General features: G+C 49.3%; 1 protein-coding gene across 1 annotated transcript; it reads left to right on the forward strand.

The window, feature by feature from the left end:
• The first annotated feature begins 438 nt into the window (after positions 1-438).
• On the forward strand, positions 439-14,203 carry CCR6 (C-C motif chemokine receptor 6). The gene is made up of 3 exons (XM_030852954.2): positions 439-561; positions 12,223-12,332; positions 12,577-14,203. The coding sequence occupies exons 1-3, from the start codon at positions 447-449 to the stop codon at positions 13,693-13,695; spliced, it is 1,344 nt and encodes a 447-aa protein (XP_030708814.2). The 5' UTR covers positions 439-446; the 3' UTR covers positions 13,696-14,203.
• Positions 14,204-26,091: the final 11,888 nt, after the last annotated feature.

The following is a 26,091-nucleotide window of genomic DNA, read 5'->3' on the forward strand; positions in this document are numbered from 1 at the left end:
CTGAGGCTGCCCCGTCATGGTCTTTATTGTACAGAGGAGGGAATGAGGGGTGAACACAGGCAGGGGGCTCCAGAGGCTGCAGCACTAACCACAATGCTCACACGGCCCTTTCTAAATACTTCTAAATCTTTCCAGGCAGCCCGCAAAGTGCCCTTGCTCCCAGAGGTAACTGACCAGGAGACGGAGTGAGTGTTTGAGCATAAACTCATTGTCACACCTTGAAAGGCAACTCAGAGTCCTTCTTCTGGGAGATAACAGCACCCAGGTCCCTCCCTTCTCAGCAACTTTACCACCAGCTCCAGGGAGTCATATGATTATTTTATAACCTACAGGATATAGATGGTTAACCATCTGTATTTGGGCAAATAGGCGTTCCTTTTACATAGGAAGTGGTAATTCAGCGATTTGCTTTTGGTTAATTCTGGTCTCTCACTGCTTTTTTCTTAATGACCATTAGAAAGTGCATCTGGTTAAGAGAATCACACTGGTGCTGTGCGTTCCTGGGGTGTCATGAGGGGCGTGTAACCGAACTGGGCACTTTGGATCACGGCGTTTCTCAAGGTGAGCCCCGCTAAGCCCCCTCGACTCCTTTTAAAAGTGTCTTTTCTTCTCTGATACCCACGTCTGAGGAATATTAGACATGCAAGTGCTTTACTCTTAAGAATTCCGGAATGCTGGCATGCTGTCTGTGTTTACACTTAGTGAAACATTCTCACTTTCACACATACAGTGTCCTAATAGTTTTAGGAATCGTACTGTGTGTTCGAGAAGCTCGCTTTCCCTCTAAATGTACAGGAAGCGATTTCACTCTAATTGCCTCGAACTGGAGCTTGGGCGATGGTTCGGGCATTGCTTCATAGGGGAAAAGTCCAGGGGGCACCTGTCTGGAGAGCAATTCTTTATTTAAATAAGTACGTAAAGAGTTTGCAGCGCTAACACCTGAGCTAGAATAATGTTTTGGCGGCCACGCAATAGGTGATTTATGCACCGAAAGATGACGAGTGAGGGTCTCGAATAGCTGGAGATGGACTGGGAAGGAGCTTTTCAGGCAGTCATTTAAGAGAAATTGATTGGGTGGAAATTTTTATGAGACTCAGTGAAATACAGGAAAAGCTCTGATAATGGCTGCAAATGCCACAGTGATTGTGGAGTGAGTGTCTCATGACCATAGAAGAATGCGCAGTGGTCTTTAAAAGAGTCTGCCGTAGGTTCCATCCAAAGCCTGTGGAGTTGCAGAAAATAGCTATTGCAGAGATCAGTAAAGAAACAAATGCAAGGTCTGAATTAATGAATCACTAATTCTGGAAATGATTAGAGATATGAAATATAATTTCTGTAATGAAAAAGAAAATGTAAAAGTGAGCTTTTAAAGAAGCAAAGGGAACCAAAAGAAAAAAAATGCAAACTTATATACCAATCACTGGAAAAAACCCTCTGGCTTCTTTCTTAACCACTCTTATTCAAAAGCAGAAGGAAGCCAGACTAGGGTTTCAGCTCCACTGATGTTCATCTAAAAAAGGCTAAAACACCCATGGTTCAAATGAATTAAGAGAACCTACATTTATTGAGTACTTACTTCTGTAGTTTGTGAGATTCTGATATACATATCGTTTAAAAATAAACATATTATTTAAGATCTTGTGGGAATTTTATAGTCCTTCAGTAAGACCTGCTGGAGACAAGGTGAATTAGGTCTCTAATTCACTGCCCTAGAGGAACTGCAGTCTTCCCATCTATAAATGGGTATAAGTCTACCTTAGAGGGTTTTTGTGAGGCTATAAGGGATGATAGATGTAAAGCAGTGATCCCAATGCCCAGTGTGTAGTTAGAACTTAATTTCAAGCGTGCACACCCGCTTTCCACACACTCAACAAACATACACACGCATACACGCATGCAATGCATACACCCGTATATAATATACCTACATATGACTGACTATACGTGTGCACACAACATATATACATGCACACACATCACACACACGTCACACGCACGCAATGCATAACACGACATACATACGTACACCCATACACACAATGCGACACACATACATGCACACACACATGTATGCATGTGCATACATGTACTCAACATATGTACACACACATTTAGTTCTTGTTCCTTGTCTTGTGGGCCGTCACTATTTATGAAAATAAACACAGATTTAAAATCTTCTGCTTTAACTTTAACAAACTATTAAACTTGTTATTAACTTTGTTTAAATCAAAAATTTAACAGTTTCCTTGCTGATAATATTTTGTGAAAATTATTCATGTTTTCCCTGTATTTAATTTTGTGGGTAGATTCTGCCCTTGGCCAAATGCACAAAGAGGTTGAAGTTGGTCTGTTACCCACCCCCTTCTGCTTTTTCAGCCACCTCTTCTCTTCTCTTCTCTTGGGGATCTTACTTCCTTTTTGCTGCCACCCACTCCTGGTCCGAACAGAGAGCAGACCAGTAATTGACAGACAGACCCTGCGAGGCTGTCCTTGGTCAACTGATACCAGTGAAGACGCTGGCTGCTAATGACCTAAACTGTTTTCTGCCTGTCCCTGGTCCTCTGCATGTGACCAGAGGGCTTCCAAAGCCCTCAAAGACCAGAGCAGAAGAGTAGCTCCTGTGAAGTGGAGACCCGGGGGGCGGCCTCTGGTGGATTTGAGAGCAGCTGAGTAGGGAGAAGGGGCACTGCCTGGAGTTTTTTTTTTTTAATTTTTTTTTGTTTTAATTAATTTATTTTATTTATTTATTTTTGGCTGCGTTGGGTCTTCGTTGCTGCACACGGGCTTTCTCTATTTGCAGTGAGCGGAGGCTACTCTTCCTTGTGGTGCAGGGGCTTCTCATTGTGGTGGCTTCTCTTGTGGAGCATGGGATCCAAGCACATGGGCTTCAGTAGTTGTGGCACACGGGCTCCAGTAGTTGTGGCTCTCAGGCTCAGTAGTTGTGGCTCGTGGGCTCAGTAGTTTTGGCTTGTGGGCTCTAGAGCACAGGCTCAGTAGTTGTGGCTCACGGGCTTAGCTGCTCTGCGGCATGTGGGATCTTCCTGGACTAGGGCTCGAACCCATGTCCCCTGCATCGGCAGGCGGACTCTCAACCACTGCGCCACCAGGGAAGCCCTATTCTTTTCATTTTTGAATGAAGTAGTCAATTAGCTGTTAGTTTCTGAGATGCCTTCTTTTGCATATTGTACCTAATGAAAATGGTACTAGGAAGCCACAGTGTTTAACTGCAAAAAAAAAAAGTAAATTAGCATTTAAAACACTATGTTAAGAATGTTCATCTAATTAAGTAACATTAAGTTTTCCTTGAAGTAACACTTTTTTTTTTCCTGGGTCGTAACAAAATCTTTGAAATGTGACAGTTGGGAGGCAGACGCTCTCACCACGTGCATACGTTGAATCTTGGGGCTTCAGCACGTTTACTTTTCATTTAAAACAGTAATATATTTGTGGTTTCAAATCTTAAATGCAAATGTCATATGAAGGTTCAACTTATCACTGTGTGTCTCTATAAACGGACGAAAAGCCATTCAAAGATATATCTTTTAGGGGCTTCCCTGGTGGTGCAGTGGTTGGGAGTCTGCCTGCCGATGCAGGGGACGCGGGTTCGTGCCCCGGTCCGGGAGGGTCCCACGTGCCGCGGAGCGGCTGGGCCCGTGAACCATGGCCGCTGGGCCTGTGCGTCCAGAGCCTGTGCTCCGCGGCGGGAGGGGCCGCAGCAGTGAGGGGCCCGCGTACCACCAAAAAAAAAAAAAAAAAAAAAAAAGATATATCTTTTAATAATAGATGAATTCTAAGTATGTCCACGATGAGAAAAGAATCCGTCAGGAGTTAGCGCAAGGCCTGTGCACTTTTCCTTTCATGCAATCTGAGTGGTGGATACACTCCTAGTTGGAGGCCGGCGTGGAGACCAGCTTCCTGCCTAAAGATAGGGGATCTGTTCGCCTTAGTGATATCCCTCACCACCAGGCAGTGCCAGCGCTGGACAGAGCCTGGAGCTGCTGGCCACCGGCCGGCATGTGGGCCTGGCGTTTATACTTGTCTTGGAAGGAAGCAAGGAAGGAAGGAAGGAAGGAAGGGATAGCTCCTCTAGGTCAGCTTTTTCCAAAGTGTTTTCCAAAGAACACCAACTCTAAACTTCCTGTGGGTGGGCAGGTTGGGAAGGTGTGGTTACTCAGCAAGGCTCCGAGCCATGGTAATAAACCGTGACATAAATACCCAAGAGGAGGATGCAGGTGGTAGCGTTGCCCAATCTCACTCAACCCCAGAGCAATCTTTCCCCTGCTCTTCCTTTCTCCCTCTCTCCCGCTGTTCTTTGTACCCAGAGCATCTCCCAGGAACTCACTTTTAAATGCTGATCTAAATTCCAATGATCTAAGTTGCTGGACGCTGGAATTCCAGGTGAAGCCCCAGTTCTCACCCACAAACGTGCATTAGAGTAACCCGGAGACAGTGTGAAAGGAGATGGTCCATGATCACAGCGGACATGCACAGGCCTCCAGAGCTTACCTCACCCCCAACTTTACTGATGACTCAGAAGACACAGGCAAGCACAGGCACAGGGTGACATCGCTTTCCTGGAGGGGCCCCGAACCATCAGATACAGCTTACTAAACGTGGGTTTTGGTTTCAGATCAGTATGAAGTGTTATGAGCAGCACACGTGAAAACGCTGCTCTCAGGACTCTGCAGGTTTGACTGCTCATCGCACAGTTGGAGGCTGCCTCTTTCCTGTGCCCCGCACCCTCCCGTGGACGGGGCTCCAGTGGCCCCCATGCTCCACATGGTGTTGTCTGCCTCAAAGCTTCTCCGTCAGGGCCTCCACAGGCAAATGCACTTAGCTTGGTTCCAAGGAGGCCGGTCAAGGTTAGTCCTGCCCCCGTGTCTCCAGCTGGAAGGGAGAGCTGCACCTGTTCAACCCTTTCCTCACCAGAGAGCTCATCACCAAAGGCTCTGATTCAGCAGGTCTGACCCACGTCACACCCACCTCGTGCTCTGTAAGGACTCACCACTGTGCCTGCCAGAGAGTTTGCCGTCCCCCAAGGCAGCTCGTGTCATTCTTACTAAACGGTTCAAGTGTTCTTTCTAATGTTTGGTCAAATCTGTGGATACCGTCTCCACTCACTGGGCACATTCTGACCCTGTGCGGGGACGGGTAAGCCTAGACCCTCTTTCAAATGACAACCTTGCGGGTAGTTGATGACCTCATTCCTCCCTGGCCCTCCCTCCGTTCAGGTGGAACATCTCCAGTTCTGGCACATGGGGGTCTGTCTTCACCATCATAGCCACTTGGCTTCAGTTGATTCCAGCTGGTCATTTTTTCCATAGCTCAACTCAAAATTACTATGTAAGTCTGATCAGCGTAGACTTGATGAAACTATCACGTACCTCATTCTAAGCCTTGCAATAATTTGGCCTAAAAATAAAACATCCATTACTTTTAACAGGCTACATTTATTGAGCATTATTTTAGTTTTCTATTGCTTCCATAACAAATTACCACACATATATTTAACTCTCAGTTCATTAGAGAAGGTACGAAATATCTATTTTTACAATGTCTTAATATCACAATTTTCATAACAGAAAGTCCGCAGATTCTTTCTCCAAAAAGTTGACTATTGCTGCTGGAGATTTGAGGTAAGTTACTTGAGGAAAAAAGAAAGGTTCTTTCCATGTTGTGGTGCCCCTGATGCCAATCTGTCACCAGCACAATTTCCTCCGAACGACTCACATGATTTTTGTAATGAACATGGTGGTCTGGGGCAGGGTGAGTTACTTGCAGTGACTGCGAGTGCCTTGAGTACGTGTCAGCCTGAGAGCAGGCTCTTTTGAGAACACTGATTCTCAACCACAGAAGCATTATGTTCGTCATCATGCAGATTTCTAGATGGTTGACACCCAACAGTTATGTAACACTATCCCCGAAAGATGCAGAACTTACAAATTTGGGTTATGGTGATTTATTCTGCCATTCTAATCAGAAATAAGAGTAAATCAAAGGAGATTAAAATCATGTCTCAGGAATAGACATAATTCAGACCGAACTTCTAAGGTCTCTGCTTGGAGCGCACCCCCCGGCGGCATGGCCTGAATATCTGGTTTCTTGTGGTACCAGCTTAGACCCTCCTGCCGACACTCAGGACAAAGACTTTCCTGACCCTGGCCTTCTCCTCACCAGAGGGAGCCCCTTGTTTTTCTGTGCACCCCACTATTGTTGCTAGTATTGCACGTTTTATAATGATTTGCTTACCTGACAGCTTCTTGAAGCTGGAGCTGACGTTCAGTGCATCTCTGCATCCTCTGTTTCTCCTCAGTAGATACTCATGAACATCGGTTGAACTGGATTCAATTTGAATTCAGAAAACATTATCTACCACAGTGTGGTTAAAAAGTATCTCCCCTAAGTGGGGTTCCAGCTGGGCCAAGCATGCTGGGTCATCCCCTACCGCATTATAACTGGGCTGCCATTCCCACCGTTGCCAACCCCACCTCCATATGGTATGAAGGCCTGACACCCCAGCACCCCGCAGCTGCGTCTCACCAGCACCCATGTTGCCTCCCCAGGTCTGGACTCCGTCTGGGCTCGGTCCCTGCACAGCTCCCCAGCAGCGTGGTCTCCATGGCAGCCCTGTGTCCCCGCTTCCGTGGTATCCCCTCCTGCTCTGCTCCCAGCCCCCTTCCCACGCACCTGTAGCCCACCCCTCCCTCAGTCTGTACCTTTTCCTCCTTCTGGAGTCCTTGAAAGTCCTTCTTCCCACGCACCTTCCACAACCTGCTCAGTCCCAAGTGAGGACAAGTCCCCCGCATCAGCGCATTTGTGTGAAGCTGTGTGCACGTTATTTTTATTAGCTTTTTCAGGCATAATTTATAAGAATAAACGTCACCAATTTGAAGTACACCCTTCAGTGGGTTTTGACAACAGTCACCGTCCTGACAGGGAGCATCTCCCGCACCACAAAAAGTCCCCGAGCCTGGCCCAGCCTGTCTCTTCTTCCGACCCCTCACCCACGGCCCAGCCGGTCTCTTCTTCCGACCCCTCACCCACGGCAATCACTGACTTGGTTCCTGCCACTATTGTTTTGCCTTTTCTAGAATTTCATATAAATGGAATAATGCAGTACATGGGTCTTATATGTTTGAATGCTTTACCCAGAAAAATGCTTTTGTAATTCACGTGTGTGGAGCGGGCGTCAGTAGCCAGTCTTCATCTTCCGGCTGCGTTCTAGTGTGTGGAGGGGGAGCAATCTACATATCTGTTCCCCAGCTGATGGGCACTGGGGTTCTTTCCAGTTCGGGGCTGTTAAGAATAAACCTTTGAGTACAAGTCTTTCATTTTCATTCTCCTGGGTGAACACGCAGGGGTCACTTGTGGTTCACATGGTAAGTGTGTGTTTAACTTATGAGAGACTTTGACTTGTTTTCTCAGAGCGGGTCTCTGTGCTGCGTCCCCACCACTTTGGTGAGCACGCGAGGCTCCACGTCGTCTTCCACAGTCTTGTGTGCCTTTCTGATTTTAGCCAGTCTGGTGAGCATGAAACGACTTCTCATTGCAGTTTTAATTTGCATTTTCCTAATAATTAACGACATGGAGTGCCTTATCTTGTGCTTCTAAATACACCTATGTATTTTCTTTGGGGAATCGACTTAAAATTTTTGCCTGATTCTTCTTGAGTTGTTTGTCTTCTTGACACTGAATTGTAAGGGTTCTTTGAATATGCTGGCCACAATGATCAGATATAAATTTACAATTTTTTCCCCATGCAATGGTCTTTTTCATTTTCTGAAGCCTTTCGAAGGGCAGAAGTCTTAAATTCTGATCAGTTACAATTTATCACTTTTTTAACAGTTCATGCCTTGAGCAATTTCTACAAGAAAATCTCTTTCATTCCCAAGGGTGTGAAGATTTTCTCCTATGTCTTCTTCTAGATGTTTTATGGTTTTAGCTCTCACATACAGCTCTATAACCTATTCTGAATTATTTTTTTGCCTACGGTGTGATATAGGGGTTTGGATCAACTTTTATACATGAATATCCAGTTGTTCGGGCACCATTTACTGAAAAGACCGTTTTTCCCACTAAACCTTGGTAGTTTAGTTAAAAATCTGTATTTATTCTGTTCTGTTGATTTATGAATCTATCCTCTTGCCAATACCACAGTGTCATAATTGCTGTAGCTTACAGTAAGTCTTGAAATCAGGTATTGTGAGTCCTACAATTTTGTTCTCTTTTTCAAAGTTGTTTTGGCTATTCTAAATCCCTTGAATTTCTTAATAAACTTTAGATTTACCTTGTCAGTTTCTACAAAAACCCTTGCCACAATTTTGATTTGGGTTTTGTTGTATCTGTAGATCAGTTTGGAGAGAACTGACATTTTAACAATATTGAATTGTTTAATCTACATATGACATATCTTTCCACTAAGTTAGATGATTTAATTTCTCTCAGCAGTGTTTTGTAGTTTTCAGGATATGTATACATCTTGGTGGATGTATTCATAAGTATTTCATTTCATGTTTTCTGATGCTATTACGATTTTTTTTTTCAGTTTCAATTTCCAAATGTTGCCGGGGCATAGAATTACAATTGATTTGTGTCCATCATTGGTGTCCAGTCTGATGTTAATCCTAATCAGTGTATTATTATTATTATGATTATTTTTTTTTTTTTGCTGCACCGTGAGGCGTGTGGGATCTTAGTTCCCCAAGCAGGGATCGAACCCATGCCCCCTGCAGTGGAAGTGCGGATTCTTAACCACTGGACTGCCAGGGAAGTGCCCCAATCGATGTATTTTCATTTTACGTATTGTGTATTTCATCTATAGGCCCTTTCTTAGGTCTTTTTGTGTCTTTCATGACACTCCGCGTCACGTTTACGCCTTCCTCTACCTTCTCGATCACATGGAGTATATTTACAGTAGCTGTTGGCGCAAATTTTTGTGCTAATTCTATCATCTCTGTCATTTTTCCGTTTCACACTCTTCTGTTATTTTAAATGTCTGTGCTTTAGTCAGTTTGAGCTACTCTAACAAATTACCACAAATTGTTGTTTGTTGCGGAAACAACAAACATTTTAGTTCTCACGTTCTAGGGGTTGGGAAATCCAAGATCAAGGCCCCAGAGGATCCAGGTCTGGTGAAACCTTGCTTCCTGGTCTGCAGTCTTCTCACTGTGTCCCCACGGGGTGCCGAGCAGAGAAGGGACGCAAGCCCTGTGGTGTCTCTTCTTGTAAGGGCACGAATCCCATTGTGGGGGGAGGCCCCATCTCTACCTGCCATCACACTGGGGGTTCAGCTTCAGCATACACATTTTGGGGAGCTGCATTCAATCTACTGTGCTTTGGAAATTTTTGTTTGGGTGCCTGACATTATGAGTTTTACATGTTGAAGGCTGAATTTTGTTTATTTCTTTAAATAATTTTGGGCTTTATTCTGGAAGGTGGTTGTATTATTGGAATCAGATGGATCATTTGAGACTTCCTCTCAGGCTTTGCTCTGGACGGCAGGTCCAGAGCAGCATTTAGGTCAGATTATTTTAACCCCGTTACTCCTAAGATGGCGCCCTCCCGAGGACGCTCCCAGGGCCCTGGGATGGGGAAGGTCATGGTTGCCACTGATGCCGAAACCCCGCCTGTCTTTACTGGTGCCGAGTAGAAATGCGGAGACAGAGTTTTGGGTGAAGTAGAAAAGAGTGCTTTTATTGCTTTGCCGGGCAAAGGGGGCCACAGCGGGCTAGTGCCCTCCCTTGAGAGGAGGGAAGGCTCTGTACTCTCGGGTGGGAGATCGGGCGGCAGACGAGGGTCGAGCGGCACATCCTTCTTCACTTCAGCGAAGTCTCAGAACCATCAAAGCTGGCGTCAGGGGGTCCCGGGATGGGCTCTGGTGGTCCTTGAGGCTATCGTGCCATGACCTTCCTTCTGGAATGAAGAAGGCTCACAAAGGGAGGGGTTGTTAGGGAGTGTTTTCTCCAAGAAGTAAACACCAGGTGCATAGTTCAATTCTAACCAGAAAACGATCATTTTCAAATGGCAGTTAAGCAAGAAGAAAAAGAAAAAAAAAATATATATATATATATGTGGGGGAGAGTGGCTGGATGGGCTAAAAGAATAAAGTTTAACGTGAGGGAGGCTATCGACTGATTTCTGTTGCAACAGCGATCTGGCCATGGGAGAGCTATTTCCAGCCTGGGAGGACACTGTGAGCCCCGCTGCCCATCCTTTCTGGTGGTTCTTCCCCCAGTCGCGTGTCGCTTCCCGTTAGGGACACCACTCTGCTGGTCTCCTCGTTTTTCTGTGTGAAGGGCCTCCTCTCCCAGCCGCCCGTTCTCCCTGAATTCTGGTCCCAGTCTCCTCAACTCAGCAAGAGGGCCATTCTCTGGGTTACCCCCCTGCTCTGCACTTGGGAACTGCTCCCCTTGAGAGCTGGGGGCTTCGCAGAGCTCAGACCATTGCCCACTTCACTGGTCTCCTGTCGGGGACCATAGTCCTGTGATGTCTGTAAACTGTGATTTACTGCATTTTACAGGCTTTCTTGGTTGTTTAATGCGTAAGGTGCATTTGGTCTCTGTTAATCCATCATGGCTGGAAGCACAAGTCTTGAGTTTTGATTGATACGTTTAATCGGATAATCTGATCGACGGATCCACTTCCTCAATATGCTTTCGCAGCACAGAAGCTCTGTATTATGCATCTTCTGCATGCTCTGAAGTGCCCATTAGAACTCTACACTTGCAGGCAATTGCAAAAGTGCAGAGGGGAGCCCAGCCTCCCTGCAGTCCTGTGTGCACAGCAGGGACCAGAGCGGCAGCGAACACTCAGTGTCCAGGCATCCGGGAAGGAGTGGGTTCAGGCCACCTGATCTGTGATTGGGAAGCAACAGCGGGAGAATCAAATGATACAAGAAGTATGTTCAGAAAATCCTTCAGGGTGACCTCTGTGATCCACCGAATCCTTCCCCCAGATGTCAGTGTTGACTCTGGAGGTGGGGACTGACTTGGCGCAGGTAGATGGGTTATGGGACACATTTCTCCTTCCTGTCTGAGCCTCTGAGGCCCGCATTTCTGCTGTTCCTTCGTCTTCTTGACGTTGCTGGGCCACATGGCACGGGGGGAGCTGAAGGAGGAGAGTGAGTGTGCATTTCACAGGAGTATCAGGATTCCAGGACAGGGATTTTGCCGGGGGTGCGGCTGGATAATAAAGCAGGATGATGAACAACACCAAGCAAAGAAGGATGAGTGAGTATGGGGAGAGCAAAGAATCCTTCCTTCCTTCCTGTTTGTTTCAAATGATAGATTTCAGAGTCCTGCGTGCTGAGACTCCAGCTCCATCCTTTCTTAGTCTCCTGGTGAATTTCTTGAGCCTGGACCCCGTGTCACCCCTCTTGGCGTTCCCAGCATGTCACATGGTCCATCAAGGTTGTTTGGACTGTAGTCAGGCTGACCCGGCCAGGCTGGTCACACCGTTTCACAAACACGCAGCGCTCAGTATTCCTTTTCAACCAGAGCGGTCACCTGCAGGTGACCTGTTCTCCAAGGACCCAGAGTGGGCCTGTCCACAGAGCCTTCCCTAACCACGCCGACCTGAACCTTCCTTCCCAAACTCTGGTTTCTGAGGAGTATGATGTGTTTGCCCCAGTAGATTAGTGGTCGTTAGCTAGACTGTCCATGGGACGCATCTGTGGCTTTTCAGGATTATATATATAAAACCATAAATATATACCCAGCCTTTAATATTACATATAATATTTTCAGGCTAGGACTATAAATTATAAGTATCCTAGCAACATCTACACTTCTATAGGTTTTGTTCAGTGGACTCCTGTGAATGTAATTAATTTGAATTTTGCAGAAGGTTTTTCTGCAGATCAGATCTGTGGTTTTGCTGATATCGCCCTTTTTTATGCTCTAGATCAGGGATGGGCAAATCACAGCCCACGGTACCATGTCTGGTCCGCCCACTCATTTGTGTAGCTGTCTGTAGCTGCCTTCACACTGCACCCGCAGATCTGAGTAGCTGTGTCAGAGACGACAGGACCTGAAGATCCTAAAATACTTACCATCTGGCCTTTTACAGAAGGAGGTTGCTGACACCAGCTCTAAATGAATATTTCTGTGTAAAATAGTGCGCTGTGCACTCTTGGTGTTGAAATGGGAAGAAATCTATTTCCTTAATTCTCTGGCTCTCTGAGAATACTTAGCTGTAATGCATTTTGCTTTCTTTCCTCCTTAGATTCACTTCTCTCCTATTCTCTCCGCTGTGAGCCAGAGGAGTTGAAAATCCACTCCCCTTCTAGTCCAGGCCCGGACACTCTGCCCAGATCAAGCACCACCATGAGAGAGGTGAGCATCTTTTTTTTTTTTTTTTTTCAGAGTGGCTAAACCATTTTATTTTCCCACCAGTGACATGATATAATTTTTCTACGTACTCGCCAGCATTTGATGTTGTCACTATACTTTTTTTTTTAACATCTCTATTGAGGTATAATTTGAGCATCTTTTTTATTTTGGTTGGGAGTATAATTTCGGTCAATCGTGCTCCTTGAAAATGACACTACTGCTAACTCTATCTTTGTTCACTTTCCAGGAACCCATGAATTCCACCAACATCTACGATGCCAATGAGGATTATTTTGGGTTGGCTAATAGTTCAGATTACTCACTCGATGTTGATAGCTTTCTATGTTCCTTGCAGGAGGTCAGAAAGTTCTCTGGGCTATTTGTGCCACTCGCTTACTCCTTGATATGTGTCTCTGGCCTCCTGGGCAATATTTTGGTGGTGGTCACCTTTGCTTTTTATAAGAAAGCCAAGTCTATGACAGACGTTTATCTCCTGAACATGGCCGTCGCAGACATCCTCTTCGTCCTTACCCTCCCGTTCTGGGCCGTCAACCACGCTACTGGCGAGTGGATATTCAGCAACGTCATGTGCAAACTGACCCGGGGCATCTACGCCATCAACTTTAACTGTGGGATGCTGCTCCTGACCTGCATCAGCCTGGACCGCTACATCGCCATCGTGCAGGCCACCAAGTCCTTCCGGCTCCGGTCCAGAGCCTTGGCCCACCACAGGATGATCTGTTTGGTCGTGTGGGTGGTGTCGATCTTCATCTCCAGCTCGACCTTCATGTTCAACCAGAAATACAAGCTGCAAGGCAGCGACGTCTGCGAGCCCAGGTACCACACCGTCTCCGAGCCAATCCGGTGGAAGCTGCTGGTGCTGGGACTGCAGCTCCTGTTCGGCTTCTTCATCCCGCTGGTGTTTATGATATTTTGCTACATGTTTATTGTCAAGACCTTAATTCAAGCTCAGAATTCCAAAAGGCACAGAGCCATCCGCGTGATCATAGCCGTGGTCCTTGTCTTTCTGGCTTGCCAGATCCCACATAACATGGTGCTTCTCGTGACCGCCGTCAACCTGGGCAGGACGGACCGCTCGTGCAGCAGCGAGAGGCTGCTGGGCTACACCAGGAACGTCACCGAGGTCCTGGCTTTCCTGCACTGCTGCCTCAACCCGGTGCTCTATGCCTTCGTCGGTCAGAAGTTTAGAAGCTACTTTCTGAAGATCACGAAGGACCTGTGGTGCGTGAAGAGGAGGCAGAAGTCGCTGGGCTTCTCGTGCTCCCGGCTGCACTCGGACACCCTCACCTCCCGGCAGAACAGCGAGACCGCGGACAACGACAGCCCGTCCTCCTTCACCATGTGACGCCCTCCAGGCTCGGCGCGGACGGGCTAACAGGCGGGACAAAAACGCATGGGGCGTGTGGACATGAAGCCAAAGCGAGGGGGGTCTTTCCTGCAAGGTCAGGGCTGCACACGCTCGGGGTGCCAGCAGGCACCGACGGGCAGCATCCCCCAAACTCATTTGACGGGGATGCTCTGTGCCCCCGTCCCTGCTGGCTGGCATTCTGCAAAACAGGCTTTGGGAAATGCTGAATGAAAATGAATTGCTGACAAACGTGAACACTTTCAGGAATATTCACGAAGCAGCCCTAGACCACAATTTCTTCTGGTCGTCGCAAAACATCCCACGGCTTAAAAACCCAAAACGGATGGGCTTCCCTGGTGGCGCAGCGGTTGAGCGTCCGCCTGCCGATGCAGGGGACGCGGGTTCGTGCCCCGGTCCGGGAAGATCCCACATGCCGCGGAGCGGCTGGGCCCGTGAGCCATGGCCGCTGAGCCTGCGCGTCCGGAGCCTGTGCTCCGCAACGGGAGAGGCCACAACAGTGAGAGGCCCGCGTACCGCAAAAAAAAAAAAAAAAAAAAAAGGAAAAAACAAACGAATGCCCTCGTGTAACTCATTTCAGGCAGAAGGTTAAACGTCTTTCCATCGCGATGGTTACTGTTGGTGTCATAATAGCAAATGGGCTGGCGTGAGCTTTATCTCATTTCCCTGTGAAAAAGTGTGAGTTTTTTCTCATTTCTCAAGCATGAGCTCATAAAAAAGCAGAAGAAAAACAAGCTCAGAGACAGAAGAGGTGGCTGCATGAGCACTAGAGACACTTGTCACGGTGGATAAGGCAGTTGAGGTTGTAACCGGCCGTCAGGAAGTGTAAGTTTGCTTCATTTCCCTCTGTGACTGGAAATTCTCCTCTAAAAATCCATTAGACTGCATGCACTTAGCATACAGAAGGGGCTTAATAATTATTTGTTTAACAGAACACAATAAAATTGGAGCTTATAGTGCAGTTTAAGAGTTAGTCGTTTAAATTTTTTTTTTTAATAAATAGAGTACTTTTTAAAAAAGAACCAGGAAACTTTACTGAGACAATAATGTAAGAACTTTTGTTCATTTCCATCATGGAGTTGAAGAAAGCTGTGTGGAGGGGACTCTGGCAGTGACGAGCTTCAAATTAGCTTCTCAGAGAGCTTGGATCACATTGGCTTCTGCTGCAGTAAAGTGGTTTTACCTAAAGTCTGAGCTTAACTATGGAATCAGTTTTTAACAAATCTCTTTGCGTTAAAAGTTCATAGAACTCAAGTTTTGAAAGTGCTTTGTAAATATATGAACCTAAGTGGAAAAGCATCAACCCATCTTACAAAAACACAAACACGGGAATTCCCTGGCTGTCCAGTGGTTAGCACTCTGTGCTTTCACTGCTGAGGAACCAGACTCGATCCCTGGTAGGGAAACTAAGATCCCACAAGCCTTGAGGTGTGACCAAACCAAACCAAACCAAACAAAACAAGCAAACAAAAAAACCCACCGATGCTTATTAGAAAAGTCCTGACATGAGCTGCAAAGATACTGACGTGTATTTAACGTGTTATCTGAAACTTGCTCTTGTTCTTACATGCTTCAGCTACAGCTCTACACGAAATTCAACATGATCTCTTAAGATCCAAAGCCTGTATTTTTAACACATGGTTTTGGCTTTGCAAAATACAACTGTTCTGTGGGTGAAGTAGGAGTTGTCTTCCAGTCTCAGGGCTCCGACTGGGAGACCCTGTGTTCAGGGGTCCCACGTCCTTCAAATCTGTTAGCGTGTGACTTCAGAAATCAAAGCAGAGGAGGCGTTACTCAGATGCTTCTTTCGGTTTGACCAGAGCACTGATGAGATGTGTGAAAGCGTGTTTCAAAACTGGCACAGAAACCTCATGCTGACTCGGCGAAGCTGGAATCAAGGTCTGCTGCATCTCCGTCTCCAGAGGAGTGAAACTTGCTTCTTTATGCAATAACCCTTTGCAGATTTCAGCCATAGTGAATAAAGGTGTTTCTAAAATGGGCTACCTATTTCATTTCATTAATGGCATCCTTTCTTCGTGCTGCCTTGGGCATCAGAACAGGTGCATCGACAACCGTTTGGTGCTGCAGAGGCTGACGCCCCCGGGGACCCGGGGCTGCCGGGGTCTCTGCTCCTACACTAAAGGGCTCCGGACTGTTCCTTAACGGTTCCCGGGTCTCCTTTTCATCTATTTCTCGTATCTTCTCTCACTGTCAGGCTCTGGCTGGACCTTAAGTGTGTGCCTTTCGTCCCTCCTCTGACTCTTTGCAAACATCGTTCCACTGTGTTTGGGGATCATCTGTCTACACTTGTCATGACTGTGTATTAATAGGGACAATGGGTTCGTGCCTGCCAGGCTGTTATTAATACATTAATCATATGCACATGTGTGATTTATTGCATATGCATGTGTGTGTGTTTATGTGTGACCACATCTGTGTGCTGACCAGAGGATAATTTTTCTTGGTCCCTGTTACAAAGCAGTAGAGGCGCGGTCTCGATCAATTATTTCTGGATAACTGAGATTTTACTGTATGTACATCTCAGCAAAGGTGAAAATTCAGGCACGGAGGTATTATCTTGCAAATTGTATGTTGATTTGCTTCTGAGGACAGATAGCCTAGCTTTTAAGTGAAGCCGGGAAAGTACAATATTTTTAAATCCTTTTAAGATTTCTGATAGTGTGTGCAAATTCCAGGCGTTCGGGAGGTATGAGAACACAGAATCTGGTCTAGATGAATACAGTGTGTATGCTTAGAGCCTACTGGTGTATCACTTTGGGAGGGCTGCCGTAACAAAATATCACAGACCAGGCTGCTCAAACAACTGACGTTTCTATCTCCCCGTCTGAGATCCAGGTGTGGGCAGGGCTGGTTTCGCCCCAGCCCTCTCCCCTTGGCTTGCAGACGGCCGTCTTCTCCCTGTGTCCTCACACAGTCGTCCCTCTGTGGGGGAAGTGTGTGACCTCCCCTTCTTACAGGGACACCAGTCACATGGGATTAGAGCTCACCCTGATGGTATTGTTTTAACTTATCAACTGTTTAAGGCCCTCTCTCCAAATACAGTCCCGTTCTGAAGAATAAGGGTCAGGACACCAACGTGTTAATTTGGGGGGACACAAGTCCAACTAGCCCATAACAACTAGGTTTCTAGAGGCAGAGCAGCTTTTCATATTCGAGTTAATTTCAAACACGTGATAATTCATTTCCGGGTGGTGTCCCCCTTTCTGGTAAGGTGGGTTCCCGGTAGTCATTCCCAGTTCAGGCTTTCAGTTTTCAGGTGCATATCCCCATAAAGTGAGGATGACGACGGACACTGTGGTGCTGGTCAGCCACACCTGCCTGGTCAGCCCGCACAGTAACTGAGCGCTGACGCTCCCACCGCGGATGGCCCTCCTCTGAGGATCTCTGCTGGCCGGTCTGCCACCCTCCATGCCCCCTTGGGGTCGGGGGTTCTCCCGCCTCCCTGCTTCACCCTCCAGCTCTTCAGTGCAGTGGGAATTTCCCCAAACTTGGGCCGCTTCTGTACTTGATGTCGAGAGCACCCTCTTCTCTCGGGGGCCTCAGGGTGGCGGGCAGCAGCTGTGGCCGCAGAAGGCAGCTGTGACGGTGCCGGGGGGGTGGGACCCCCTTCGCCCACCCATTTGTATGAACAGGGCACTCCTGGCTCGAGACTTCCGAGGCCTCTGTTATCTCATCCGATTCCTAGAGCAGCCCGTATCCTCCCTCACAACTGCGGGAAGACCGTTCGAATCGCTGCAGCCCTCACGGAGTTCAGGTCCTCGGATGTGGAGCTCACTGCCCTGTGGGAGCCAGAGGTACCTATGCTGTCTTTGTGCTCAGGGACTTTACGCGCGGGGAGGCTGCGGAAGCAGAGCTCAGAACGAGCAGCTGTGACTTATTTTCACGTTTTATGGTTCAGTATATGAACACCCGCCACACTCACTGCGAATTGCCAGATGCTGTCTTACGTTCTTGCTTGAGTTGCATTTGCTAATATACTAATTTTCCTGATGTTTTATTTAGGAAAATCTACAGGAGAGCTAGCAGTAGGAGCTGTATCTTTTCTAATCCCTTGGTTTATTTCTCTCTTGTATTAGAGTCCAGGTAGACAATCCAGGACACTAGCGGGATGCCGTTGTCCTCAACTTCAGTCTGTCTTCATGGTGCAAGGGGGCTGCTGTAACTCCCTCTTTCACATTTTCACCCCAGGCTACAGAAAGAGGAAAAGGGGGAGGCAGGTGGCCTTTCCTTTAAGGGCACAATCTGAAAGCTGTGGGAATCACTTCTCCCAACCTATTGGCCTCAACTTAGTTGTGTGGTTACAACAAGGTGAAAGAAAGTTGGAGAAATGTCTCCCGCTGGGCGGCCACGTGTCCACACACGTGTAATAACAGTGAATACACCACAGTTCTGTCACCATGGACTGTTACTCTGTAGGAGGGGAGGGGAGATGGTGGGAAAATGAACTTCAAGGGAAGGAAGGGCAGCTGTACCACTCACTTCAAAAAAAAGAGCAAAGGTTGCAAATTTTAAAGAAACGTTCAAGTTGCAGTAGAAAGAACAGAGCACAAGAAGCGGGGATGGTCTTGGCCAGGGTCTCTGAGAAGAGGGATCGGTCCAGCCCCCTCTGCCCAGGAGTGGCCTCCCTCCCCACCTTCGTGATAACCTGGTCAGTCTGAATTGCCCAAGTACCGTGTTTGGAATCAGGGTTAATATTTTAATGAGAAAGTTTTATTTCTCTGCCTCATTTTGAAAGGTTAACTGGCTCCTTGAATTTAAGAATTTGAATTTACAAAGGACATCTGGGGGTCCTTTTTCTGAACCGAGCATGTAGGCGATGGCCCAGCACATCTCTCCACGCTAGTAGTGAACAAGTGCATCTATGAGACGCTGTAAAGGGGTCCTTACAAGGGTCCTTACTTCACCGGAGATGTGCTGCCCACTGGCCTCCTGGACGGGGCGCTGCCGCCCCCTGCTGGACGCAGGCTGCAGTCATGGGGCTCCAGGTGAGATGCCCCTGCATCTGGTCTGCCGGTGTGAGTGATGGGCGAGGAGGGGTGGCTGCACTGGAGACCCCCATCAAAGGCTGCTGACAGCCTCGCCTTTGGGGAAGGCTTTCCCAACGAGCTGTCCTCGGTCACCCGCAGACCTGACTTCCAAGGTCAGGTCTCTGCCACCACGCAGAGACCCTCCACTGACCCACCGCATCTGGGGAGCAGGGGCTGCGGGGTGGCGTTTCTGGAGACGTTCATGACCTTGGTGGCCATCTCCTCAGACCCAGGGGCCACCTGCCTCTCAGCAGCATCTCCAAACGTGTCCTGGCCGGGGGCGTTCTCTCCCGGGGCTCATCCTCTGTGCTGCAGTGGCGGCCCCTCCTGCTCTACCCGCCCCCGCGACGCGGAGCTGCTCCGACTGGACTCTCTCCCTCCCCACGTGCCCCCCACCCAGGCCGCCTCCCATCCCTGGATTTCCGCCCCCCACCCTCGCCCGCCACTTGCTGATGACAAGTCTGGAACTTTCCCCAAGGTTCTGGGCTCGCAGACAGACCTGTCTCTTGGATGTGCCCGCCAGATACCTCCACCGGGCCTCGAATTCCACACTGAACTTGACAAGTGCTCTGTCTTTCCCAGAGAGCTGATTTGCCCCGGCCTTTCTCTTCTTGATGACTGTTGCCTCTGCCCACCGTGTTTACCAAGCCCATTCCCTGGAAAGCCCCCGTTCCAGGCTATCTCCAGGCCCGCCGGCTCTGTCTCCCAGCACATCTCTGAATAGCGGGGCCCACTGCCCCTCAACCCACCACATCTTCTTTCACACAGACCATTGCAGTAGCACCATGGCCTGTCTTCTCACCCTCCCTTCTGCCTTCACACTGCAGCCCGAGTGGATTTGTAAACCCAAAGTGCATCGTCTCCGTTCCCTGCTTAACCCCTTTCGGTCACTGACCTTGCAGTTAGAAGACAATCCTGACTGCCCCCCCGCTGGGCCTGACATCCTGGACCCCATTGCCCCTACCCACCGCAGGCCCCTCTCACGCCCAGGGTCCCAGCCAGAGCTTGGCCCCCTTCCGCCCAAGGCCATGCCTTCCCTCCTTGGCACGGTCCTCTCCACCTGGATGGTCCTCTTTGGGCACAGATCACACTTGCTCATCCCGCCAGGTTTCCTTGAAAGGTGCCCTTCTTGGTGAGGCCTTCCTGACGTCTCTCCCTGACCCGGGTGGGTCCCCATGCATCCTCTTGGTGGCCTCCTAGCCTCTCACACTTTCCTTCCTCCATCTGTCCTATGTATTTCACTTCTTAGGGTCTGTGCCCAACTCTAGACGAGCCGGCGTTAGGGCAGGATCGTATCCGTCTCACCAGTGACGGCCAGTGTCTAGCACGTGGTTCCACACCCAAAGCGTGTTTGTCTAGTTAACACACAGAGGAAGACACAGACCTTAACACTTTCATACTCAAGTACCTTTTCTGCCCGACTCTCCCTGACCTCTGGGGCAGGGCTGCAGCTCTGATTCCACCGTGCTGTGTGAAAAGCACACATTCTTCTATTCAAACGGCAGGAGGTCCCCAGGGGCGGCCCTGTGGTCAGGGGGCCATTTTTCAAGTCCGTACCCTGTGCCTAGAAAGCCTGGCCTGTCGTCGGCACTTGGTTCCTAGCTTTGCTCTCCATAAATACTTTGGTCCCGCTTGAAATGCCAGCATTGCTGTTCCGATTTGTCTGGGCAAGAGGGTGCAAGTCGCAGGCCCCGTGAGACCCAAGCTGAGTGTGGAGGTGGGACAGCAGACCCAGAGGAGCAGACGCAGAGCCCTCTGTGTGGGAATTATGACGACCCTCCTGTTAAGTCACAGCTGGGCTGCCTGCACCCTCACCTGCTGACTTTCATACCCTGTGCGCCCACCCTCGGGGCTGAAGGAATCTGTCGATGTCTCACACCTGAGGAAGAGACACCGGCCGGACACTCGCCAGGAACTTCGGCCCAGAGGTCTCTCCAGGCTGGTGACGGCCACCATGGCGACCAGGCAGCTGGGCAGGACCAGGAGGGGAGCATCTGCCTGTCACCAGCGCCCAGGAAGCCCTTTCCCATCTGCAGACACTCAAGCTGCTGTCCAGTGTGAAAGGGCAAAGAGCCTGTGAGTCCTCTGGTCAGAATTCACTGGACGCCCCTTCCATCACTTGCCCACTGAGGACGCAGAGTCCCTTTGTCTGCCTCTCTGCTGGTGAATCTGTTCACTTTTCTCAGTCTCCTCCCATCACACACACACATCCACACCCCTTAAATGTCAGGTTGGGAATTTAATTTTCAAGTATTGCGACTGCTAAGTTACCATGGTCTCTAGGTAACTATGGTAACTTTCCAGGTAATTTTGCTACTGTGTTTTTATTGTTTTCTTCCTTTATCTTAACGGTGTTTACCTTTGTATTGGCAAAAGTAACAGCTAATGCATTTTTCTAGGCAGCCAGCTCTTAACATTTTAGGATGCTGCTGTTGGGAATCAAACTAAATGTTTTAGCCGTAGATTAAAGCTGTAATGCTTTTAATGTGTTGTGGGTAAAATGATATAATCACAGGAGAGTCCCAGGCTTGTTACTAAGAATAACAGGCTTGTTATTATGCAGCTGGACTGGAGTCTCAGAATCATAGAAGTATGATTGCATCAGAGTTCTAGTAAAAATGAGAAAAGTGAGTCATTAAAGACTTCGGGAACGTCTCCCACTCGACGTAGAAATTCACGTTTAGAAACAAAAACAATGCGTCTGAGTCTCCCCGAGCCGAGCTCGTGGCTGCCTGGAGGAATTATTTCCCTGAAACACATTTATTTTCTCTAGAACGGCCAGTGTGTTCACACCCCAGTTTCCTGTTCAGGATTAAAGAAGCTTTCTTTTGCCTGTAGTTTTAATTTGGGAATAATTGCTATTATGAAATATACCTTTGTTGAGTTTTAATTGACAAAAACCTGCAGTTCAGAACTGGTGATTGCATTTCATGCAGGTGCTGGATGGGGTTAGGATTTTGGTGAGACCTGGCCGCTTTTTTCTTGCTAAATGAAAAAAGGTGTCATACGAATGTATAGGTAACAGAGCAGTTCGAGCTTTTGTCCAGAGGTCAGAAACAAACCTACCTTCTGCGCTGAACATTCATGTTGAACAGGGCTGCACAAACATACAGCCGGATCCGATATAGGCTGAATCTAACCGAGAACCGTTCAGGTTCATGTTGAACAGAAACCAAATGCACGAGCTCTGGGGACTCTGGACTGTCTCCAGCACAGGCACAAGAAGATTGTAGAGAAAAGCCAGAGGCAGAGGGGTCTGAAGCGTGTCGGGGGAGAAATGAGGGCGTCGTAGGACAGGAGGACGCTCTGGATGAGAAGGGGACAGAGGCCCAGGTGAAGCCTGCAATTAAGAGCATGAAGAGATGTGAGTGAGAGAGACTGGGGGTGATGGAAACAGAAATAAAGTGATAAAAGCAAATCTTTTGAAGATCTGCACGGGCAGCCACCACTGAAATCGCTGCGTCTGCTAAATGGGAAGGCGGAGGAGAGCCCTCCTTCCCGAGGGACCGAGCAGGTGTGTGCGCAGATACAGGGATGTTTTAGAGGAATCGACTCCGATGTCTGTGAGGGTGACAAGCCTGCAGCTCACAGGGCTGCAAGCTCCGGCAGGCTTCTGTGTTCGGTCTGGGGGCAGAATTCCTCCTTCTCTGGGAAACCTCGGGGCTCTGTCTCTAAGGCCTTCTCCTGATTGGACGAGGCCCACCATGTTATGTGGGGGGGTCTCCTTTGCTCACGACACTGACCTCGTCCACAGGCACCTTCTCGCAACAGCTGGGCTTGTGTCTGATGAGTCGCTGGGCACCACTGTCTGGCCAAGCGGACGCAGACAATTAAACATCACACTTACCCAGGAGGGGAAACTGAAAACCGCGTTTGAAACTCCGTGAGGTGTAGCTCAGGGTCTACGATGGCGTAAACGCTCGCTGGGACCAGGAAGGACACACACCGGCCGAGACGCAGGGACTGGTAGGTGAAACCCACCCGAGGAGTGGGGCTCCAGCCCCACCGATGCCGGGGGAGTGTGCGCCCAGGGCTGGCGGATCCGCCACTTTTCAAGAAGAGCTGAAAATCTGAACTTTTAAAAAGGTAGAGTCTTGGGGTTTTTTTTAACTACGTATAATATAAAGTCAGTAAAAATAACTTGTGAGTCAATCAAAAGCCTTCTGTGGGCTGAACGCAGCCCTTGGGCAGCTGTTAAAGAATTCTGAGATGGAGAATGATTTAACCATCCAGACGCAGCAGCAGGCTGGAGAGCCACCTCCCAGGACCGTCAGATTGCTGCAGTGATGGCGCAGTGCACAGCCGGGTGACCGGGGCAGCGGCTGTGCAGGGCCCCTGAGGTCTGGGCCCGAAACCCCGTCCCTTCCTCCCTCTCTCTCCCCCCGTCCACTGCACACAGATCTGTGTCCTCCCCTCTCTGAATCTCCGTCTGCCAGGGCTGCCTGGGCGTCTAGGATCAACAGGAATCCTCTGGAACACAATCTCCTGCCGTGATCTCCCTTTACAGGATCAAGAAACTGCTGAGGATGTCACGTAAAATGTCACAGAACGAAGACAGTTGTCTGGTCTGTGCAAAGTGGCCCATTGGGCAAACCGTCCCATTTGAATGAAAATGTGGAAAGCATCCTGTGCTGCTTGTCAGGGGCTGGACCTCGGGTAGAAGATTCCATTGTGTTCCCTGACAGCCCAGCCTGGGGCCAGGAGCGGCCCTGGGAGGAGGGGGGGTCTGGGGGGTCGGGGGTCTCAGCTCCACCCAGCCCTTTGGCACACTCAGGTGCCTGTTCCCGCATGACTTCTGGTGACACCTCCGCGTCCGGGGAGCAGGCGCTGTCTGGAAGTGCGGCCCTCAGGGCTCACCAGGACGGACACTAGAGCACCCCGAGGTGTAGAAAGGAAGGCGGGGCCCTAAGGAGGTCGGCGCCCTCTGTTATTCTTTTTTTTTTTAACATCTTTATTGGAGTATAATTGCTTTACAGTGGTGTGTTAGTTTCTGCTTTATAACAAAGTGAATCAGTTATCCATATACATATGTTCCCATATCTCTTCCCTCTTGCATCTCCCTCCCTCCCCACTTCCCTATCCCACCCCTCCAGGTGGTCACAAAGCACCGAGCTGATCTCCCTGTGCCACGCAGCTGCTTCCCACTAGTTATCTACCTTACGTTTGGTAGTGTATATATGTCCATGCCACTCTCTCACTTCATCCCATCTGATGCTGTTCTTGATTAGAACATTTAAGAAAAAAGTTCCATGTTATTATATACTTTTCCAGTAAAATACGTGAAAGGGAGATCTTGTAGCAGTTTTGGTGACTATCACGTGCATTTGTAAGTTTTCATTTAAGATATTCTCCAAAAATCATCTTAGTTCCCTCTGTCTGTAGATGTGATGCTGTTTTATTCACTCTTTAGGGAAAGGAGGACTGAGCCTGACCCAACCAGGACCCCGAGCTCAGTGTGTCCAGACGTGTGGGACCAGGAGGTTTTATCACGCTGAGCATCTCAGCGGACCCCGCAATCTCACTGGGCACACACTTGCATCACCTCCTCGCTGCAGACGTGCGAACAGCGTGGCCATGCGGCTCTAGGGGGCAGTTGGAAGCCGTAAGTGGAGAAGCTGGAATTCCGGCCTGAGAATACCCGAGCTCTTCACGCACCATCTGCCGAAGCACATTACTTCCTGTTGGTTCTTCGGAAATCCGAGGTCTTGCCTTCCGTTATCCTCTGCTTACTACAGCTCACACTTCCAAGCATCCCACTAGGTTTCTTCTGGGTGCCTGGGTTTGACTGGCCTTTTGGTGGCCTTTAAGACAAGCTCTCTTTGCAGGATGTTTCCAGAAGTTTCCACAAGGGGCATGTGATACTTTTGGTTGACAACGAGCAGGGCTGACGGGGTTAAATGCTGGCATGGGATCACGGGTGCCTCACACCCTCCCGCACATCCCCCTTGCCAACCCTTAGTGGGAACTTCTTCCCCCGCCCCGAGGTCCGCGGGAGATTCTTCTCTTCTTAGCGCATTTCATTTTGTCCTTGTCTTCTTGTCGGGTGACCTGAGGTGCGGGAGTGAGATGCACATCATTCCCGGGGACTGATGGCCAGGACAGGGGGAGGGAGGGGGCCACAGCTGCAGACTCCTCGGGGAGCCCTCGGGAAGCCGCTGTGAGTCGGTCACAGCTTCGAGTCAGCCACGTGGGAGGGTTGACACCTCTCGACTGCTGCAAGTCAGGGCTGTCGTCTCTTCCCAGACAGCCTGGTACCAGCACACGGCTGCATAGAAGTGGGTCCAGTACTGGCCGGCAAAACTCGGCTCAGCACGCCCTGTGTGTGCGAGTGTAGACCATCTACACCCTCAGACCACCTGCCCGATTAGTGGAAAGCCTGTCGGATTACAGAGGAAGAGAAGATAAGAGCCCGGACCACGGAGGAGCGTCTGTAACCCCGCATGAGAGGGAGAGGCCACGGGGCCGGGCTGGCGTGTGCGGCAGAGAGAGGCGGGCAGAGACTGGGCTGTGCGTGCCGGGTGGAGGAGGGGAAGGGTGTGAAGTGGGACGGCGCCTCGCACGTCCCCGTTCTCCTTTTTTCTGATCACGGCCCACAGACTGCTGTCCTGCAGGGGCCGTTTCACTGAAGACCCCATGATATCGAGCGTGGATGGGTCAGGACATGGCCCTGGGTGGTCAGCCGTCCTCCCAGCCATCCTTCCAGGACAGGGTCGTCGCCCTCACTTTTCAGATGAAGATGTAACCTCCACAAGGTGATGTGCCTGAGGTCCCTTGGCCAAAGAGCAGCAGGGCTGAGCTCCAGCCGAGGCCGAAGGACTCCCAGCTGGACGGCAGCCTGTCTGGTCCTGACTTCAGAGCCGAGGGCACGCCCGGCGTCTGTGGCTGGGATTTGGGAGAGGAGTGGCGCGACTCTGCAACCAGGGGACGGCTTCTCTGATCATCCCCGGTGCACTTGTCCTCAGGCCTATGGTTTCAGTGAAAAAGAGCCTTAGAGACAGACACTGTGTGAGATCTCGGTGGGTTAGAGAACAGTGCGGCCACAAACGAACTCATGGTGGGCCTGGGTCTGGTGCTCCGGGATCCGGGCACAGGGATGTCTTCTTCTTAGTCTCTGACGTTATCAAGCATTTCCCGATTTTCAAAGAAGCATTTCTCTACTTCACGTCCATTAGGATGACTACTCTAAAAAACAAACAAACAAACAAAGAAAAAACAAACCCAGAAAACAACAAGGGTTGACGAGGGTGTGGAGAAATTGGAGCCCTTGCACTGTTGGTGGGAGTGGAACCCGGTGCAGCCGCTGTGGAGGCAGTGTGGAGGGTCCTCA

Source organism: Globicephala melas, chromosome 14 (assembly GCF_963455315.2).
Source record: "Globicephala melas chromosome 14, mGloMel1.2, whole genome shotgun sequence".
Lineage (NCBI taxonomy): Eukaryota > Metazoa > Chordata > Mammalia > Artiodactyla > Delphinidae > Globicephala > Globicephala melas.